This window comes from Bacillus rossius, chromosome 1, assembly GCF_032445375.1.
Source record: "Bacillus rossius redtenbacheri isolate Brsri chromosome 1, Brsri_v3, whole genome shotgun sequence".
NCBI classification, from domain to species: Eukaryota; Metazoa; Arthropoda; class Insecta; order Phasmatodea; family Bacillidae; genus Bacillus; species Bacillus rossius.
The window spans coordinates 53556314-53579675 of record NC_086330.1 but is presented as its reverse complement, the minus strand read 5'-3'; the positions used below and the strand labels follow the sequence as shown (position 1 = coordinate 53579675).

Below are 23362 nucleotides of genomic sequence, written 5' to 3'. Positions count from 1 at the left end.
CAGTGTTGGTGTTCTGAATGTCACAAACCAATTTATTTCATGGTGTCTTTTTCTAAACAGCGTAGTTAATTATTCTCCCCATTTTTGTTTATGAAACTGCTGGACAACAATTTCTAGATTCAATTAATATCTTTATCTTTATGGTGTGAAAAAAAATTTACCTTATCCTCCACTCTCCCTCCCATCCACCACAACTGCCAAGAAAAAATAGCAATCTTTTTGAGGCTTCTTTTCAAGCACATTTCCTCTTAAAATTCCACTCTCAAATATTTATATTGCATATTGATAAGTAAGGTGGTACATCCATACCCCAGGCCAAGTGGACTCACAACTTACATTGAAATGCATGTTTATTTTCCAAATAAACACTACAAAAGCTAACCACCTCTTATATGCCGGAAACACTGTACTTTAGAGCCAAATGAGCCTAAGTAAAATTTTATCAAAATTGTTTCATTGCAGATTATGTCTTAAAAGTTCAATAGAAAACATACTGTTTGGTCCAAGTGTTGTTTGAATTTCTTGCTCTCCATACTACAGTGGAGCACCACTTCAGATGTTCAGTTGAAAACATGACACGATACATCGTAACTCACTCCAAAACCTAAGTCTTGAGTCGAAAGACAAAAATGTGACCAATTTCAATGTTATTCGCCTCAGGCTTATGAAAAAACTTAATCTGCAAGAAATTAGTCCTAAGTCCTTTCTAGCTGGCCATGCAATGGATGTTGAAAAAAACAGTATCATTGTAAGAGAAGTTTTTTTACTCTCCTGTGAAGTTTCTCGACTGTGACTTAGGGCTCGATTGGTTCTGAGGTACAGCACTAAGGTATTACAAATAAAGAAAATCCCATCCAACAAAAATCCCTTAGTTTAATTTTTGCATATAATAAGATAATACGTTCTATTCCCTTCAATTTCACCATATGGCCAAATGTATATTCATCTCATTTGTAAAGTTTAAACTGCACCAACCTTTTTCAGTGTAAATGGTTTGAAATCCATCATTGTTCACAAAACTACTACAATATTAAAGCTTTTAGCTCAAGCTCAATGTTTACACAACATCTTTGAGTTAAAAGTATAGCGATGCATAATAATTGTGGAATGTTCTGTGCAAAATAGCCACTATCTACTAGTGCTGTAGGCCCGATGATATCTCTGTTTTTAACCAAGAGCTTTTAACCTTTTTGTACTGGCAAAGCTGCAGTCATGGAATTGATGGTTGTAAACATTTTGCTAGTGATGGTTTGAATCCCATTTTTCTCGAATCCGAATCTCGAATCCGAATCCCAAACAGTCCCTCGAATCCACCCCTCGAATCCAAATCCAGTTCTCAAGGGTTAATTATAAAATAATTTATAAGTTAAGAGAAAAAATTAAACATTATGCAAAATTATTTAACCCTTTAAATTTTTATTTTAAAAAAACAAGGATTTTGACACGGTCTGGATCAAGACGATTCCGTTTTTGTTCACATATGTTTCCTGCAGTGCTGAATAAACGTTCAGAGAACACTGTCGCAGGTGGTGAACACAAATATTTTATGGACAGTTTATGTAGCCTGGGTGAACACGCAGACCGAGTTTTCCAGTATTCGAGAATGTTTATTTCTGGGTTAACTGTAGAATCCGACTTGGTGGATTTAAGGCATTCAGGCATTATCTGTGAGTACAGTGATTCATGTATCCACGGAAATCGGAAAACGAAATTCAACATCCGACGGAACAATATTTTGTAGTTACCAACTTGACATTTGTTTAAAGTCCCAAATGAAGGTAAAAGCTTTCCTGAAATATTTAATGGAAACTGAAAGGCGCCATTTTGGCTTCAATGGTTTTAGGCCATAAGAAATATTGTCGTGCAACTTTTAAAATTAAGCCTCACTAAAGCGTAGAGATTAATATGCCCGAAGTTAAAAGTGACGGGGTGTTTTCTCTAGTTTACCCATTAAAATTCTTTATATTAATATTAGTTATTTTTTATGTTGCTCAAAATGATTGGCTAACAAATTCATTGGTTGGCCATCATGGAATTCTCAGATAATACATATTTTAACGTTGGTAGTCAACACAAACCAAACTTGGTCCTAAAAAATACATAAATAGAACGTGTATCAGAATATTTAAAATTGAATTGCGGTTAAAATAATAATTGTATAATGTATTAATTTTTGTCATTCATTATTTCATTGTTATTATTACATGTGCGACCGTAACTTGTGATGAAAGTCAGCATTATTGTTGTATTACTAACAGATTTATCGGTAAAGTTATTTAAAAAAAAACAAGATTCATATTTAGTCTAGATCCTAAATGTGCTTTATTTAATTTTTTACCATATTCTGAGAATACATATGTGATTTATGCCTTATTTAATGTAGGCTTCTGCGAGCAGAAGATTTTCACTTCGAGTCGAGCTCGAGCGAGTTTGCTAAAATACTCGCGAGTATCGAGTCGAGTTCGAGTTTTTTTTTTCAGTTTATTGCACATAAATTTACTGTGATGGAGTAATAAAATGTGAGAACTTTTGAGAAAAATATGGAAATAAAAAAAGAAACCATTATCATTGTTAGCCTACTAAATAGATAGACCTACATTAGAGGTCTGCGAGCCTAAGAATTTTACTTTGAGCCAAGCTCGAGCGAGCCTACTTGAAAGTTCTCGAAGCTTGAGCTTTTGTGATACAGTTACACTTTTGGGAAATTATTTTTACCTTAAACTTAGTAGGTATAATGTTTGAATAAAGTATTAAAATGAAGTGGGCTTATTAATTTTGGGTAACTATTTACAGAGTGCTTTTATAATTTGCACTGCTAGGAAAAAAAACATGTTTTCCATTGAATCTAACCTGTTTCCATTGGTTCATTAGTAACTGATATAATCCAACTAACATAACCACAGTTTACAAGTACGTATATGTTTGTGTAAATGTAACATAACTTTGGAATAATTTCATCCTTGTCAATTTTTCTGGAGTCCTTACTGAGCTTCAACTAACTGAGCACCAAAAATCATGTTGTTTGAAAAGTACATTCACATTGTTTCAACATTTCCACTTTTCGGCACAAAAATTCTGAGAGAGATTGTCATAGAGTATTAAATTCTGTTCTTCAATCTATCATGCAGAAAAATAATTTGTTCTGCACGTTCAGGAGTTAAATTAGCTCTACGATTGGAGATGGTGTTTACAGCAGATGAGAAGCATCTCTCGCTGGCAACCTGTGTGGCTGGAATGCTTTAGTAAAATTGTTGGTAAATATGTAGAGTCGCTGTATATGCGGAAAAAAAATGCTAAAATTCCGAAAATACTTTTATTCTATGCTCTTTCACTTCCTCTTTTCAAATCAACCGGCGGAGATAAGAAATTCCAAATACTTTAGGAATATCGAATTTTTTTAATTTTCATCACAATACCTGGGTATTCATGCGGCGATCACCATTGTTTCTGGTTTACGAGTATCTATTATGTTTCTTATTGGACAATTTTGTCACGTGACAGTTCCGTGATTGGCCAGTATTCAAATGAACCAATACGTGATTATTTATTTATTTATTAATCCGTCGGAGGTATCGCGACGTAGGTGAACGACTACATCATTTCCTTCTAATGGCAAAGGAAATGTACCCGCCTCCAACTTAGGTGGGTTTTTAACGTTTCTAATTTTAAAGTCTTATTTTTTATTTTGATATTGTCCGGGTTTGTTAGGTCAGGTCAGTTACATTATAAATACTTTAAAACTAAAGAACCATTGAAATTAATTCACATTATTTTTTATGTCCGCTTAGTTTGAAAGTATTAATAATGTAACTGACCTGACCTAATCGACCATTTTATTTATTACGCATTCACGAACACACGGCAAAATAACAAAAATGGCGTCGGTCTAATGGTTGTACAGGTGTCGTATTGCAAAATTAAAAAATTCTATATCTCCTAAAGTATTTGGAATTTCTTATCTCCGCCGGTTGATTTGAAAAGAGGAAGTGAAAGAGCATAGAATAAAAGTATTTTCGGATTTTTAGCATTTTTTTTTCGCATATACCGTTACTCTACATATTTACCAAATTGTTTAACCTCGAAATTAGTGTCAAATATCTGTAACTTGTCATTAAGTTTAATCAATTTAAAGTAATAAAAATAGAAGCATTTTACTTAATTCAATTTACACTTGCAAAAAAAACTTACGCACAATAAACCTACATGGAAATTAAAGTCTTTTTCAATGTCCTGTAGTCTGAAATATGTTTACTCATGTCATCAAATGTAGAGCTGTACTGAAGAAGCCGATTTTGCCAATATTTAGTTGAATCGGCATTTCTGCCAACTTCCAATACTCTTGTTAATTTTCGGCCGATATTACTGAAAAACGAAAGAGACTGCCATAACCTAAAAATCCACTAGTACCCTTTTCACTTTTCGTAGTAGTACTGCATTCTTTCAGATCGCATTATTTCTTAGCAACATGTGCCAACCGTACATATCAAGATTTAACATCCTTTTTTTTTAATATGTCCTAAATAAATACATTACCATCACGGTAAATACACATCTCGGTTATTACGGCAACTATAGTGCAAATGTGGTAACTATCATGCTTCTGCAGTAGTTATGGTATCCACAAAGAATCGTTAGTTCTTTTTATGGTAATTATCTTAAGATAACTATTGGAATTGTACTGTAGTTATGGTACATCATCCATATTTCTTCGTAAGTTGTTGTTCATTTGTCTTTTCTTCATATTTATATTTACGTGCGCCATTACTGGCAGGAACTTTCATAAAAATTTTAAACGGGACTTTATATCACACATTTTATGGCGTAAATGATGAGACCCCGGACAATTTAAACGCTTTTTACAGTAAAATGCGGGAAATGTTTCCGCATAAAGCGGGAAATACTTCCGCATAAAGCAGGAAAGTGATACATTAAAACTATGCGGAAAATTATAGAAGTAAAAAAAATTCATCACGGAAATTCGTAAATCCCGGGTACGTAAAAATGATGTGTTCATGTATACGGTCGATCATGTTACATTATAAAGTAAAGGATAATAGTGTTGTAAGACTTTTATTCCCTTATAATGAGAGTCTTTTTTTTTCTATAGGTAGAGTGCAAGAAAAGCTCGCTCGAATTTCGAGTTGTTGAAAAGCCACGAGCTCGAGTTCGAGTATTACTAAAAAACTCGACTCGAAACTCGAATTTCGAGTACTCGCAGGTGTCTAATTTAATGCCAATGTAGCGACAATGCATCCATGTTCATGAATATAAAGTAAGTTTCCCAAATCAGTACATGCTTCATAATTTTTTTATATAATAACTAATTAAAAGTACAATACAGTAGAACCTCGTTAATCCGTGATGCGCTAATTCGGGAATCTGATAATCCGGGACGATTTAAAAGAGAAGGAAAAAAAGAGAAGCAAAAATAGTCAGAGCTTCCGCGCCGCGTGGGCCGCCAAACTTGAGGGGGATGTCCTGACTTCTGCTTCCCGTCTCCCTTTGTTTGTTTCCACCCGCCAACGCATGGCAGGCGCCTGGCGAGTGACGTGTCTGGCTGGCATTCGGCTGTACGATGGGGAGGGGGGGGGGAGGGAGTGAGGGTGCAAGGTCAGCACGATCTTATCTTTCTCTCTTCGGCTGTTGTAATGACCGTGAACTAATGGCTAGACAGTGCTGTATTTTTTTAAGCCGAGACACTAATTCGAAGAAGGCCAGCCCTTACCGTCAATGGCCTTTACCCAGCTGCACGCCGGTGTCTGAGAAGCTTGACAAGACCTTCCGGGCTTTTAATCGCTAGTCCGTGAAATTCGGTAATCCGTGATTATCTCGGTCCTGACCATCACGTATTAACGAGGTTCTACTGTACCTCAATAGGATGTGTTCCAAGGAAAACGTAAACAGGCCAAGTAAATTGTAAGCATTTAAGTTTTTAAAGTACTACATTTACATCAATATTTTTCCTCAAATGCCGAATCTTTTCCCTCGAATTTCGAATCTTTCGAATACTAGAGATTCGGTGGGATTCGAGGATTCGACCAGCCCATCCCAACATTTTGCTTTTGTTTAGGAAGCATGTGAATGTTTTATGTGAAGTTCCATATGGTTATGTTATATAAATCAAAGTGTATATTGGGGAAAATAATACCATTATCTATCCTGGCCGGTTAAAATCTGAGTTTTAAAATTATATACTTCAAATATAATAAATTTTGTTTGGAAATTATTTCATATTTCAGGTTAATATACAGCTTATGTGTCAATGAGTTTTGATGTTTTGAATATCAACTAATCTAAAATGACGTAACTCTTTGGATGCCACATTTGAGGATATAAATAAATTTGGAGTATAACACATACTAAGACTTCCACAGGCTTTTTGCATTTTCATGGTAAGAAAATTTCCCTGATAATAAAATTTACCATCCACTCACATGAAAATTTTCTTAAGAGAAATTTACTGTAAACTTGTGGCTAGGACATGGGCAGGATATGTCAGGACCCAGGAACCTCTCACCAAAGGAGTAGTGTACCTGATAGTCGTCTATAACCCTTTTGAGCTGGAGCAGCCACTGTGGGTCCCCGAGCAAAGAGCTGTCGTCCTCCCCGCTGGTGAACACCGGGTCGTGGAACTTGAGGCTGTCACCCAGGTCGTGCACCTTCTTCTGGAAGTCGAGGTCGTACCGGTGTGGGCACTTCACTATGGATGACGCTATCACCTCCACGTAGTGGATGGCTTCTGCGGACATCCCCAGCTCTGCGAGGCGCTGAGCGTACAGCAACTTGTAGGTCTGTGGTACAAACAAACAATCAAACTCAAGCTACCATTTCATAACAAGTGAAACAAATTTTGTTCATTTGGGGTATATTTCAAATGCTTGTTTACGATTGTGCCTGTCAATATTTTCTACGCCACAGTTAATAGTTTGAGTGAACTATTGAAAATGGTGCGCTTTTGATTGCGTACATGTATTGAATTACATTAAAGTGCAGTGCTTTCTTTGAAAACAGTTTGTTAAAAAGTTCAGCTGATGGACTGTACACTACTGGAATAAAATTGGGAAATGGAAAAAAAACCAACTTCCCGCCCAACATTTTAGGAACGATACATTCCCAGTTTTTAGAGAATAAACCAGGATCCATTCAAGCTCTAGTTGAAATTAAACCTTTTTGAATACAGCAACTGCCACCACTTTATTTGAATATTTTCAACTATAACTGGAGACATTTACTAGACCAAATGACTAGCTCAACATGCTGCTTCTCTAGACTGGCCATTTTTCCCTCAAAATTTTTCTCAATCTAAAACATCTTTAACCCTGCCCTCACTCTACTGCCAAATTAGTATGAAAAAAATGTATATATTTAAGATTGATGGCAGAGTAACTTCGAGTCTACAAACTAATTTTTGGGGTTCAGTAAATTTGCACACATACTTGGAACTGTGGCACATCCATTTCAGGGTCCGCCAGCTGAGAAGCATAGATGTACAGCTCCGTCATCTGGATTGCCTCATTGCTGGCAAACTCGCTGAACGGTTTGGTGTGCGAAGAGCCAATCAGGACTAATTTCGAAGACTTCTGTGCATACGTCCCAAGCTCCTGCTGCACCATCAGGTAGCAGAAGTGTGCTGCATGAAGACAGCCCCGGGCCCCTGTCACATGAAAATGTTTTTCCACTAACTAAAATTCATCTTGCCTTCTGGTTCCACTCAGATAATATTACATCGCTCTCGAACATACGTCAATCTCTTCAAAACACTACAGGTACTTCATTAAACACCGAATGCTAAGATTCGGCACTTGTACGTGTTTTAAAATAAAATTGGGCCAATGACCCAGTTGTCTGAAATTTCAGTCATTTTGAAAGAAAAAAAAATCATAACCTTCAAGAGAAAAATCGTATATTATTAACATTAATATTTTTTATTTAAAAAAAATTGCTGAGAATGGTTTTCAGATGTGGGCATGTACTAAAATTTAATTTAAATCAATAGTTTACTACAATTTTTTCTCTACAACTTAAATTACACTTTTTTTTTCCAAGCAGCCCTTGCTAAAAAAAAACAATAATGAATTATAATGATGTAAGACTTTGATACAATACAATCAAATACAATAATGAATCTAAAAATGTGGCTGCTGCTAACCAAGAGTATCTCCTAAGGTGGTGATTGCCTTCTTGAAGAGATCTGGCCGCTGAGAATTATGTGATATAATCATGGCGAGATGCGGCTTCCAGTCGCCCCACTTCTCATCAGCACAACACTGCACACAAAAACAATCCATCAGTGAACAAATACAAACAAAATAACATAATAATTAGAAGGATTATTTTCTTATTAGTATTAACAAAATACAATAGCATTATGAATTATAGGGTAGCATGATTTAGAAAATCAAGAACATTTCAAGGATTTCAAGGACCAATTTGTGTGTTCAAGGTTCAGTAAATGAAAGAAAAGTGATGAATTCGAAGCACACACATTATTAACTAGGAGTGTATGCTATGCATGGTTATATCAACATTGCAATGTACAGTTCTTCACATAATCTTTCCCACATCATGTTTGAAATTTATGGTCCAATCGTTCTGAAGATGATAAACTACACTCAGTATTGAGCAGGTTGAGAGGGTAGGGAAAGCTGCAGCAAAGAGTTACGAAGGGAAACCTAGAAACAGTGGGAAAGCTCGAGGAAACTTATTTAGGAGAGATAAAAACCCGGAAAGGGGGAAAAACTTGACGGCAGTGAGATTGATAGAATAAATGTCTGTATGGGGAGTGTGTGATGGCAAGGAGTGTAGCTCAGTTCAGGAGAAGAGTGAGAGTAGAGTACAAGAATGCTTGCCACTTGGCTTGTGCGAAATTGCAGCAGTCTTAAAATCAACACTAAAGAAAAATAACTGATCAGGAAGTCAAAGATTATGTGCTCTTTTGTTGGAATTTACAAAAAATAGATAATATGGTAAATTTATACCTGTATTTTGATATAAAAAAAGTTTATAAAAATATTAACAGCCACTTTTTTTTTAAAATAAATTACTGACTTTAAAATAGTTGTGAACATAGCCACGTGCAGACACATAGACGTTTCAATACTTGAAGAAACGCACATATCACACCCATTGATATTTCAATTATTGCTTATTATGGAGGCGTGACTCAAACCAATTGTAGATTGATTATAATATTTATTCGCTCTACGGATAAAAATACTTCACGAAACAATAAAATTCAAGGACTCATGCCAAAATTCAAGCACATTTCCAGATTTTCTAACAGCAGAAAAAATTCAAGGGCAATTCCAGCTTTTCAAGGATATATGGCCACCACAAATTAACTGTATTTTAGATCCCAATAATATGTCACATCAATTAAATAGGAATTTTCATAGCAATAACATAAGTAGACTAGCATACTGACAAACTAAATTTGTAGTTACATAAAATAACAAATCAAACTGAATTAGCTTCTGTGTAGCATACATGAAGTGTTTTGCACAAGTTTTCATATGCCAAACACCTAAGGAATAGTTCACTTAATGATGGCAGATGTAAGTGTAGTATGTCATCATACGTGTTGGAGATAGTAAACAAAGGCTGGCTTAGCATGCCGTGTTGTTGCATTGGGTAATGTAACAACATCACCATCAAACAAAGCTTTTGGGTAAGGATTTCACACTGAAGTTTTTCTTTCCTCAATTGCATTTATCAGTTGTAAAAGGTTTCCATCCTGATAAAAAAAAATTACAAGTTTTAGTCACTGGTACCAATGTTATTAATTATCTACCATATTTACCCTAATATAATACAAACCATTTTTCATAAAATGTGTGTTGTAAAAGCTTATTCTCAACATTTAAAAATGTTGCCTTGCAACGCACCATAGCACAAGTTTCGTCAAGCTCCAAGGTTGGTTAACCTGCTCTTGCTGAATGAACGACTGACATCTTACTCGTGGTTTGAAAGGTTATTTTTTGTGAGAAATACATTACAATGATTAACGTAGGTTTGCGATTGCTATCATCTACAGTTGCTGAAAATTCCAAAAATTATTCAAAATAATGAGGAAATGCCAAATTGTGCAACGGGAAGTAAGTACATTGTCATGTAAAGTCGTATACTTGACAGGAGAAAGAAAATAAGAATTTTTTTAGTGATGCTATTGCAATAAATATTTTAAGTTTTATTTGAAAAGTGACAATTTGTTGTACTTCATCTGTTTTCTGGTTTATTTTTTTTATAATCTTTGTAGTATAGCACTGATTTTGGTACTCTGTAGACCTGTACGAATGTCAGTTTTTTTCAGTTTGAATCAAATATGAATACAAATGTCAAATTATTCTCAAATATGAATATTTAATTCAAATAGTAAGAATTAGAATCCCACATAAAAAAATTTCATATAATAAATACATATTGAAACAAAAAGTAAACATGTAGTGTAGTAGCTTCTGGAAAATTAGATAAATAATAATAAAGTGTAAGGTTGGTTCGGTTAAGAAAACTACAATTACTATAGGTAAAATTTTGTTGAAATGATTACATTTTGAAAATAAAATATCAATAATTATTTTTCATGGTAATCAAAATTGGATCTGCAAAAAAAATGTAATAAACAGTGCAAAGTAAATATGTAAGACAATTAATTGCAGTATGTGTGGAGAAACTTCAAGAGGGGTGGATTTAAAAAGAATGTACAGAGAGCAGTTTTAATCTATAGTAAAATGATGTAAACTAAAAAAAATGTAACTTGTTTGAATTTTTCTTTATGAGAATATATATAATTATTTATATTAACATATTATAACAATAATGGATTATATTTTTTTAGGCTTGTTTTAACAAAAGAGTAGGCACACAGTAGCTGCTAAGAATGTTCCTCTTTTTCTGTTCAGTGTATGAGTGCTTGGTAAAAGAGGCAAAGTTTTTTTCCCCCTCTTGACTTATTTTTTAGGCCATGCCTGAGAAGAGCTGTCTCTGTGCTAGGAGTGTGTGAGTGGGCCTGCAACCGGTTGTCGTTCACTGTGTATTATCCACCAGAAAAACATTGTCGTAGGAGTCTTTGCTGAGAGTATGCTACCGGGTGTTTTCCATGAAATCTGCACAAGTTTTTTTCTCATTGCCGCCCCGTTCTGAACGAAATGAATCACAGAGCGTACATGCCATTTTTCTACCCTTTGATATGAAAACTGTCAACTTTATCACCCATGCAGTTTTGATTTTTAGGGACACATATTTATCCTTATAAGTATGCTGTCAGTTCTAATCTATTTTTAATGACCTGCCAGACACACTTCTCGTAAAATACTTTAGCTGATAACATGGGTGTTATTTTGGTTTCAAATTACTGTGTTAAATCCGGCTTTGCTTATATTACATATTAGTCTTCTCAAAATGTACGTTGCCAGATGTAGCAGAAAAACTCCACATAATTAATCCTAAAACATTACGGAAATCCTATGGAAATTTTGTTCCTGCCTGACGAGAAAATATTCTGTAATCCCGTAATTATTTTGGACTTTTGAGGTTCTGCACAGCCATATTCGTAAACGACTGAATATTCATTTTATCAAAGCATTAGTATTCGAAATTGAATCGAATACGAATAATAAAATATTAGTTTTGATATGCAAAAATTTTTTTTCAAGTGTTTATTTTTTTTTGCTGGCTTCATTTGTGTGGGAAGGCGTGCTGATGTAATTCTCCCTGGGTTATTTCACAACAGAGGCTTTGTTTCATATGCTCGGCGTTGATTCACGGTCATGGGATTGTTGGAGAAAGACAGAAATTGCTAGGGTCGTGGGAATGGACATAAGAATTTTGTGGAAGTTTCTGTTGCCATGCGCCGTGATTGGCTGAGAATTACGTCAGCGAGCCCAGGACACTGCCCACACAAAGGGAAGGAAGGCTGTATGGTGAGTCATTGTTCGAGCACCGTGACAAGAGGTCGTGGTAGGGCGATGGCTCGACTAACAATATAGTATTCTATTTTTAAAGTATAACTTTACGGCTACGGTTCTGGCGACGCATAAAAAATAACCAATTTTTCGGACTTTTTATTAATTAGAACTTTTTTTTTACCCTAGTCATCGGCAAAACCCACAGCGAGGCAACAAAAGCCTTTTGTTTAGCCTTCACTGCCCGGAACTTATCCGGGCAATGTACCGTGAGTTATCACAACCGCGGGATTAAATTCGTAAGAAGAGTCTACGTGTTTTCTCTTTTCTGTATGTACATACATTGAAATTTCTTTTATGTTCTGTTGTGCGGAAGACTGTGATATTGTGATTTTACGAGAATAAACAAAACAGGTAATACATCAAACACTGCTTAGGAATTATTTTGTGACCTGCTACCAACCTGTATATTCACTCATCACCTAATTTTGAGCTAGCCGGAGGTGATGAGTGGTAACAATGTTATTTAACAATTATGCCATTAATAAAATATAACTGTGTGATGTCTTTTGAGAATAATATTTATCAAGAAATTTTTAATGTAAATATTAACACATTAAATTGTACGCGTCTGAAAAGAACAAAGAATGCTGAAAAAATAACTGGTTGATATTAGAAGAGATACCAAGAATTATATTATTTTTACAGAAAAACTTAAAAGATTTATAATTAAATATAATTACGTCAAGAATAATCATTTAATTAAAAAAAACTTGAAATATGGTACCAAGTTATGTTTTTTAAAAATTCGGTGTGAGGCTTATTCTAAAAAACAGATATTTTTTGTTATGATATAAATATTATGGGTGTGAGGCTTATTCGAGTAAATACAGTAATGTAAACAAACTTTTTTTTTAAAGGAATATGAACTAAAATTAGCAAAGAAGTGTCAATGACCAACCAACAGCAATAAACGGACATGAAGATGTTTCTTCACATCTGCAACATCGTCAGAATAAAGACCAACTTGGCCCAACTTACAGTGACTGCAGCGGGTTGGCGGCCCGACATAAGCTGGTACAAAGTCTGCAAAGGATCATTCATCGTGAGGCCGTTGGCGAACCGCATCATCACGTTTGCATACGTCCTCTGATCCATCTTGGAGGCAAGGAACAATGCATGGCCCCACAAGCCATGTTTCATTGCAGACTCTGGGAACACGACATGTGCGACATAACAAGCCGTCTGCTACCACGCATGCAATGACACTACTGCCAGCATTCAAAACATTACCCTTTCTCAGCTGACATAACTAAACATAACAATGTCTTCCGAAAATTAAACCTAAATATATTTTTAAAAGTTGGTCTGTATAATTTCCCTCTACAACCTGAACTCTAAGGTAAAGAAAACTCTCAATTACCCGGGCCAGAATTCACCGATTTTTGGGTTATCTGTGCTTAAAGTTAGTTTAATTGTTAATTTGTTATATTCTGAAAGTTTAATACAATTTTTTGGACATGTGCAATTGCAGTTTTGCACTGTTTGTCATGGAAAAAAATTCAAGAACTCAAATTATTTTTTTTTAAGTTGAGATTTTGTAACCCACCCCATAAACCTTTTTTTTTTTTCCTTTCTTTCTTTCTTTCTTTCCACTTACTTGATGCAACTGTCTCTTCGGTAAACTGACTCACCTTATATTCATACTTCACAGTTTGTCTAGGAAATGTGTGCATTAATAATTACATTTTTTTTATATACATATTTGTATAAATGTTCACCACTTCAGTTAAAACACAAACAAAACCATCTACCATATTTGCCACAGATTTTCTGATCTCACAGACAAATGGTATATGATATGCTAATAAGATGAAAACATAACTGGCTGCATTCTCTCGCATTTTTCTTTAGCAAGAGTATGAAGTAATACAACAGTAGTACAGGTAGTTCAAATGTTACATTTGAGCCATATGGTGATTTTCTGGTAATTGTTCTCTACACTTTCATGACCAGCATTATACAAAATTTCAATGTCTCTGCGATGTAGCCAAGTTACATTTATCTGAAATAACATAAAAATATAAGCCCCATTTAACTAATCCTGCTGAATATTGTGTATTATTTTATGAATTAAACCTGCAACTTAATGTTTGTGAGCATATTGCACTACAATTTTTTTTTAATCTAGAAAAGCATGAAACAAATTTCTGAACAAAACTGAACTATAGTTTTATTTGTACATATATGAATATTTAAGTTTACAAACATTTATAATGTAAATATTAAGTTTTAAATAAGTTATATAAAACATACTAATTTTACAATAACAGATGCTAATTTACATAATATATTATGCTAATTTTGGAAAGAATAGATGCTAACTTTTCCAGCCCCTATTGATTGGCTTATTTTCAATGGATTGCATATTCATCTTTTTGTCCATTTTTTTAGGTTTTTTATAACATACACTATAACAATGGTGTATGTCCAAAAATATTTAAATTAAAGTACAGGTTATTTGCACTAACCAAGGGCTTCCCTCGTGTTTCCGTAGAGGAGAAACTCTCGAAACTCGTTGGTGATGTCCTCCTCTGACCTGTGTTGAGCTTCGTCGTGCACACTGTGCTGCGACACGGCTGGGGACGGGACGGACTGCCTCGCAGTCGAGATGGTCATGCTGGAGCCGTGGCGGCCAGAGTTCGACAGCAAAAGCTCCGCTATGTCTTCCCCAACAATCGTCTGCAATGTCACGTTTGTCACAGCACTATAATACCCAGGGTGTAAGAAAATAAATATAGTTTAAAAAACTAAAGAAACATGCTTTTAAAGATTATCAAACTAAAAATTAAAAAATAATTTTAAAATTTAATTTATGACAATAGTATATAAGCAATACTAGTATAAAAGAGAAAAAAGCTTGAGGCACTTCCGCCATATTTTTTGTATATTAAGCGCCCCATGCTTTTTTCTCATTTATACTAGTATTGCTTATATACTATTGTCATAAATTAAATTTTAAAATTATTTTTTAATTTTTAGTTTGATAATCTTTAAAAGCATGTTTCTTTAGTTTTTTAAACTATATTTATTTTTAACTTTTTAGTTTGATATTCTTTAAAAGCATGTTTTTTTTTGTTTTTTAAACTATATTTATTTTTAACTTTTTAGTTTGATATTCTTTAAAAGCATGTTTTTTTAGTTTTTTAAACTATATTTATGTATAATTATCATAGGGAAATGAGTTACCGACACTACCTATTACCATCTGAGATAACTATTTGGAGTTGCAACGTCACAAAGAAATGGTAAAGTCTCTCCGAATCATTTACAGTTAAATGAATGGATATAATCTTAGAATTTACCGGAAAAAAAACACCCCTTTTTTTTTTTTCGGCGTGGCCGGGAGTAGAACCCACGATCGCTGAATCCAAAAGCTGACGTCACAGAAGTCGCGCGCCTTAGACCGCTCGGCTAACGAACGTAATGAAATAAGTGAACATTTTACAGTGATCACTTACTCTTAGTCGAAAGAGTTACAGACGGACAGACAAACATACAGGTGAAGCTAATATAAAGCATGTAAAAATATATTAAACAAGAACTGGCATACATGTACAATTTATTATTTTTTTTTTTAACTCTATCAGACCACAAGTATAACATTGATTCCATTTAATACCAACGGATGAAGCTTTCCACAGAGTGGGCAGTGCTGTGGTACTTGGTAAGAAAAGGGATGCTGAATCAATAGAGCTTTCAACTTGAGCCAAGGTGGTGCAGTGACCTGGGGTGTGTAACCTTTGTATTAATGATTAAAAAAAAGTGGTACGACTAGGTTGATAGAGGTGTTGGTGCCTCATTTCGAACCCAGTGTTAATAAGGTGGATAATCAAGCTTTAACCTTTACTGTGGAAGTACGCCATAAGAGATCCATGCTTGTGTGTAATTTGCTGCTGTGGCAAAAATCACAGAATTTGCATTCCAAAGGACCCTGGTTCGAATCCAATTCTGCCATATTAATTTCGGTCTTCTATAGTTTCTAGATGTTACTCAAGGGTAAATGCTCAGACAGTTCCTTACTGTAAGCCATTACCAATTCCTTCTCCAATATCTCTAATGTTTATTTTATATATATATTTTTTCCTTTCAATGATTTCTGTAACAATATATATTTAAAATTAAATCATAAATATATTAATACACAACAAACATTAGAACCAAATACTTTTAATTTTAAGAAATAAAACTTGATATCCGCAACCAAAGATACATACTCCATTCTGCTTGAGAAGAAGAATCAGAAGTCTCCACAGAAGAATGACAGAATCCCTGTCGTACAAATCCGGATCACGTTCAGCTTTCTTGATTTTCTTCGCACAAAAGTTTATAAGCGAGTTTTTGTGTGTACCCCTGACAAAAAAAAGGGGAGAAAAAGAAAAAAATTATTTTGTTAGTAAAAATTTAACATCACTTGCCATTGAGAAAATTTCTTAAAAGGCTAAAAATTAAAATAAAATTAAAATAAAATTTTGTACGTGCATGCTTGAAACCAAACTACTGATGGTTAGTGCAAGTACTTATATGAGCCATAGTTAACAGTGGTTAATATAAGCAAACACTGTGGGAATGTATGACAACTGATTGCAGTTGCAGAAGCCATTCTTTCATTAATTGTTAGAAAACCATCATAGCAAACATATACACCCCTCTAAGTAATGTTCTAATTCAATCCAGGAGTGCTAATCAAAACAGCGCTAATCAAATACGATTTTTCCATAAGAGTGTATGTTAATCAAAATAACTCATTTTCCAATAAGTTAAAGAGTATTATACCTGCAGACTACCAATTTAATCAAGACACTTCTCCCGTTAAAATCAATTTACAGTACAAATTTATGTCTAAATACATTTGAAGTACATTTAAAAAATGTAGGATAACATTTTGAGACTAAACAACCTAATTTAAATTTTAAAAATCCATTTACGACATTGTTAACATAATTGAGCTTGAGCATAGCATACCTTAAGTAGGCATAACAACAATTCTGAGTTACAAAATTAAGATGCTATTAATATAGGAGATATTTCATTTATAATATGAATTTAAAAAGCATTAACACAATACTTAAAAAAATTATTTAACCTGTAATTCCTAACTGTTGTTTACTAAATAAGTTTCTGCCATGATCTGCCACTAGCACATTTGCAACTTGTGCAACCTAGTAGGCGCAAGGTTAACTAGTCCTGAAAGCTTTAAGCTTGACACTCAAGAGCTGCTGCTGACATGCACGATGGGTGTCATCGGAGATAAATACACAATGAAGGAAGTGAATAGCTAATAAGGAAAGACCAAAATAGTGTTTGTTGATTCACCACATTATCAATACGTACATTTGTATTTAATGATACATATTTGCCATTGCCACTGTGTGCGCAGGGAAATATAAATTCATGTAAAAGAAAACAGCACTACTTTAAATAATTTCCATAATTTATCGGCTTCGTTACTTCAAAACTTGCAAATCGAACAGCATTACTCAGAGCGGCAGGTGTATAAGCCTTTTACCACACAGTAACAACACAGAAAGTAGGTTAGGAAGAAGAAAGATCCAGGGTCAACATTTCGTTTACTGTAATAACTCTCGTTTGAACCCTAGATACACCAAGAATGTATAATTTTTTAAGTTGAGATTTTGCAAGATATATTACTAGAATCAACCCGAGGAAAAAAAATTGTGTGAAAAAGTGAAGAATAAAACAATTATAAATGAAAAATTGAAGTATCCTTACTTGACAAGTGGACCTGGGAAATCTTCCAGTTCTTGCCTTTCTTCATCCGAGGCCAAAAGTCTTCCAACACTGTGAATTTCTATTAACGCTGGCTGCCCATCAAGGGGGTAGTGTGGTAAAACTTTCACAAGCACTCCTTGAGATGTGAACATACCTATGCACATTTTTAAATAACTCTTTTACCATCACAATACACTCTTTGTTTTTGGATATTCACACAAACAACAAAAATGATACTTCGTAACTTCTCGAACGCACAGTTGATATAACTTGTCAACAATTTCAAGCACCACAAAGTAATGATTAACAATTCAAACTATGTACCATTTTCTCATATCAGGTCAAAATTGTATCATTACATTAATAATGTTAACTTGTAGACCTTTTGAATGGCTAAGCTTTCACAAAATGAAATATAAAGACTTAAAAGATATATCAATGGATTACAGTGATAAAAGTATGTATTTAAAATTTAAATTTAAACAAGGCTATTATACTGGCAACTTTGTACATGTATGGTTAAATTTATTTTCCATAGCTGTTAAAACTTTTTTTTTTTTCTGAATATGGTAAAATTTAAAAAAAATTTCTGAATACATTTAAACCATATCATTAAGAAGTCAATTTCATTGTCATTAAAAATAAAAATTTTACAGTTCTGTTTGCCAATACATTCTCCTTATAGGTATTACACAAAACTGGTAAAAAATTTACTTTGACAATTAATTATTCAAAATGTAAGCAATGTATATTATTATTATTATTATGTGAAAGTTAAGCCATTTGTACTGTCTGTATGTTTAACAGTATTTAACGTAAACACAAAAATAATGACCGGGAATGGAATGTACCAACTTAAGGACAAATATTCACTTTGACAGATAGCACTGTGTAATAACATAGTAACCCCCAACAGTATACTAGGCAGGATACCTATCTTTGCTACCACAGACACTTATCATACATTACTAAAACAATTTTAAATGCATATTTAGAATAATGTCTGACAAAATTATGTTACAAATAAATGAAAACATGATCATGCATATGAATTATAAAATTACTATTAATATGGTGAAATGAAAATAATCAAAAATTTTACAAAATTTTTAACACAAAACCTATTACGTCTAAAAAGTTTATATAGTTTCAAAACACAAAATCAAGAACAACATTACCTTTCACATGAGCTGTGGAAAACTTTGCCGGTGTGAGTCTCTGAGGTGTAGATGGAGCTGGCTCCTGGTATACAGACGTAACTGTCTGATCCAAGGTCCTAGAGAAAAAATTAAAATCGTAACTGTATGCAACAAAAAACTAACTCACTGATTTGAAAAGTGAATAATCACCCTTAGTGCCAAAAATCAAATTAATGAATGATCAACAAACGCAAAAAAAAAAAAAACTAAAAATACTGAATAGTAAATACATAATCGACAAGCTAAATGACTTATTACCAATCCAAACAAAAACCTGTTTTTAAAATACATAGTTAATTTTATAACCATTTGAAAAGAAACAGTAGAGATAACAATATACTTAATTGCACCAGCATACATCTACCTTATATTAACATAAGACAAAGAATGTAGATGGTATAATATTAAGTGAATATATTTATAAACATAGATAACACTAGAATAATTAACAAATAAAATGGTAAAGCTTTTGAAACTTTTCATCTGAATTACCACCACCTTATTGACAAATCTGACTCATTATATAGAGATTTTTTCCTACCAACATCTAAGGATAAAAGGGCATAAAATGAGAACTTGTCAGCTTGTACATACATTACAGGAAAAAATTAGGATATTACAGGTACTAACAGTACAAATGTCTGCAAACCATCACTAAAAAGTCTTAAATCATTTCCTTGCTTGGATTCCTGTAGTTCAGGCATAGCCAAGGATTCATGCTTACTACAGGATTTAACATGCAACAGATTTAAGTGCATTAGCTATAAACTTCAAACTTATGAGAACACTTTGTGTAAAACATTAATTATAACATTAAATTGTAGGTTTTCAGGAGGTTGATAAACCCTATCTACAACAATTTCTTTGTTACAAACACTTTTATTCTACTTACATTGGTAGTCGTACAACAAATAATTATTTTCAAACGTGTATACCATAACTGAAGCAGGGAATTTTCACTGATTTTTTTAATGGGGGTGACTAAAAAAAAACACAAGTTTAAACAAATGAGGTTTTGAATCTGCAATGCTATGTTTAAAATTGTAATTTAATTAATGTACATATGTATAATTACATAATATTTATGAGTTTACAAATATATATTAATTATAATACAGATTATAAATATGAGGATGTCAAGAGATATCCACAACTTGGCACTATGTTCTGGAAAAGGATTCTAGGTTTATCTCAAATAATACCTTTTAATAAAAACTCATATTACATAAATTACACCCTAAATTTGTAGCAGGTTTTATATTACTATTATTATTATTATTAAAGTTGTGAAGGTTGTTGGAGACTGTATCATACCACAAGAAAAAGATATATTGGAATGATATTGACCATTGCCTACAGGGAAAGACTAAGATTTTATGGTTTTATTTTTAGGTCAATTTCATTTTTGAAACAGGACATTTTGGTGTTATTGTTTTTATTTTTATACATTGTCTTTATTCATAAAAAAATAGTATTATTATTCAACCAAAATGAATCTAAAATATTTCCTAATCCTTTTTTTACCAAAATATTCACATTTTTACCAACACATGATGACTTTCAATAAAATAATTAGTAATAACTAATAAGGATATCAAAAACCTAACTACTCAAAAGTATATAAATAAATCTGCAAATTTTTGTGCTTTAGAAAAATGTACCATCATTAATATAAAAAAACTTGTAACTAAAAGCAATGCAAGATCAAAATATGTAATATTATTTTTCAAATACGTTTTTCTAAAAATTCATTGATTTCATGTTTTTAGTTCATGCAATTTGGTGTTATATGTTGTATAGATATGCAATTAAAAGAACAGATTAATTGGCATCAGTTACCAAGTTTACTTTAAAGTTTAAAGTTTGTGTTAGTTTATTTTTGATTGTTTGTGTAGGTTACTAAGTTAGCATAGCCTCAAAAATTAGTGTTATTTAATGAGTTTAGTAAATTTAAATACAGTGTCTCATGAATTGTGTGGACTTAAAATGAATATGCAAGTCCTAAAATGAAAACAGGCTTAAATCAATATTTAAGAATACCAAAAATAATCATTTTTAAGAATGTCATAAATCAAAGCCTTTCAACTATTACCAGTAACAAACGAAAAATGTGTATGTGTTAAGTCAAAACCTGTTATTTACTTACATAACCCGAGCTAATAAATCCTAACCAGCAGGCAACAGCATTCTATTGCAGCAGTTAAAACTCTGTCGTCTACAGTAAATGGATAAATAATAAATAAAGGTTATCAGTATTCGAAAACAGAAAGTTTTTACGAATAAGTGTGGTGAAACACGTTTTCCACAGTTGTTCAAACTATTTCCTACCGTAAAAACTGAACTCTTGAAACTCACATACAATAAGTGTGAAGAAAACAAATATGTATTTCTATCAAATTAAGTTTTTACAGGCTGGTAATATCTAGCAAAACATATGCGTTAAATTGTAATAAACAGAAGAAAAAAAGACACTTCTACGAAGCTAATGAATAGAACAGCATGGAATAAAACTACCTGTGGTAAACTAAAAATTAAAACTAAATATAAGAAACATTTGGGAGCTGCCAAAACTGAGTTTTGTAAACTAAAGTAACATCAAAATAGAATAGGGAAGTACACAATCACATAAAAAATTTTTACTTCCCCATAAGATGCAAAATCTACAAACAAGTCCAAGAGACGCATGGTTTCCTGGGCTCACCTCCTATTACAGCAATCTCCCACTACTGGCATGTGACGATAGTACTCATTATGGTGAAACTGTCCTAGCCTTAGGTACCTGTAATGATCGTAGCATCCAGCACACATACCAAGTATGTGTCATGCAAAAGCACAGACACAAAGAAATACTTGAATGACATTTATGCATTTCAGATTATAAATTACATCATGTACTCATTCCTCGAATGCTGGCACCCATGGATAAACGAACAGAAATGTTGAACCATAAGAAATTATAAAAACATTAAAAACTGTAAAAAGTTAAGAATAAGGCACTATGAGAAAAAAGTACAGTAAACTCCCGGTATATCGCGCCTTGATTGATCGCGGAATCGGGTATATCGCGGGTCAAACCATGTACCCCAGTCAGAAATGAATAATAATGGAATAAATGGTTGACAGCAGATTAGGATAATTTTGCGTTGTAACTAACAAACTAAGCATCGGGCAGAAAAAAGCCTAGGCGTAGAAAATGTCCGCAGTGAAATTCTAAACAAGATATCTCCGTACATTATTCCTCTATCTTGTAGGGTTTTCAAATTATGGTCCAATCCAGCCCAGTGATATTTTCTGAAACACTAGTTCTTAACGTCGCTTTATCTCACAAATGAAGCATCGGAACGGGGACCTGATAAAGCCCACCGTCCAGCGACATTATCCAGCGTGACTCGGCTGGGGATTGATGTTGGATAGGCTTGGTTGTCGGCAAGCGCTGGGTAGGGAGAGACGAGCCGAGAATATGGAGAGAGGTAGAGATTAGAGCGGGCAGAAACTTGAAGAGGGGGAGTGGGGGAGGGAATGTGTTCACGCAGCACACAAGCAGAGCATGAGTCACTTGACTGAGCAGCGTTCCTGCGTACAAGGCAAAATCAGGTAGTCCGGTGTTTAAAATTCCACTACAGAATCTTAATTGGTACTTTACTGGACATCTGTATATAAATGTTTTGTTACAACTTAAACCTACAGACGTAATATTATTGGGTAATTCATTGTATTATACACGTTCATCTTTTTACTTTGGTATAATGTTTTAACATTAAATAGTAAAGTAAATCAGCTAGCGTATTTTTAATCTTTGTCCAGGAATTCCCAGTGGTCCAATACTTACGTGAACCATACTGTACCACTTTTGCCGTGAGGTAGTAAACAAGTCCCGGAAATGTTTATGTGTAACGGTCTCCCGACCTTTAACCAGAGGCTGGGGAATATAACACTTGCCAATCCGAGCCACACACACTCAGCAACTCGACACAGCGTTTGGTGAAATAAGTAAAGACATAGTTTAACACGGTTTTTAATACGGCGTCACTGATTGCGCTAAAATTAAATTGGCGCAATTTTTGTTTCCCACACGTGACCATTTATAATTTACTGTAAGCATGGATAATAAAGTTTAACCACTTGACACGATAGACGATTCTTTATTTTTTATTGTACGAATGCTAGAATCGTTTTTTCCTGTATCTGCGGCCTACTTCTGCAAAAGACAAGCTATCTGTAAGTAAATATATAATTTTTATTTTGTCAATCAAACTCGGTACTTTGCGATTCATATTCGGTTTGAAGTATCACTACGGCCTTTCTTTTTAGAAGACTTCGACCACAGAATCGTGTGCTTACTTGTTACGGACACTGACGAAGCAAATACTGTTGCTGACACCACGAGACTGGCAGCAGCTTGTGTGCCGCACGTGTGTTTGGCGGCGTTTGGCGCACTCGTAGGCCGTGCGACAAACTGTGCGCGGCACA

The 23362-nt window shown here is 33.8% G+C and overlaps 1 protein-coding gene across 3 annotated transcripts in view; it reads right to left on the bottom strand.

Moving 5' to 3' along the window:
* Positions 1 to 23362, bottom strand: part of LOC134536140 (protein transport protein Sec16A) — a 130782-nt gene that overhangs the window by 61729 nt on the left and 45691 nt on the right. For all 3 annotated transcript variants that reach the window (XM_063375740.1, XM_063375757.1, XM_063375750.1), the window contains 8 exons: positions 18872 to 18969; positions 17694 to 17847; positions 16178 to 16313; positions 14432 to 14642; positions 12942 to 13111; positions 8150 to 8267; positions 7437 to 7654; positions 6534 to 6791 (listed from right to left, as the gene is read on the bottom strand). In XM_063375740.1, the coding sequence (XP_063231810.1) occupies positions 6534 to 6791; positions 7437 to 7654; positions 8150 to 8267; positions 12942 to 13111; positions 14432 to 14642; positions 16178 to 16313; positions 17694 to 17847; positions 18872 to 18969 (1363 nt within the window). The remainder of the gene's footprint in view (positions 1 to 6533; positions 6792 to 7436; positions 7655 to 8149; positions 8268 to 12941; positions 13112 to 14431; positions 14643 to 16177; positions 16314 to 17693; positions 17848 to 18871; positions 18970 to 23362) is intronic.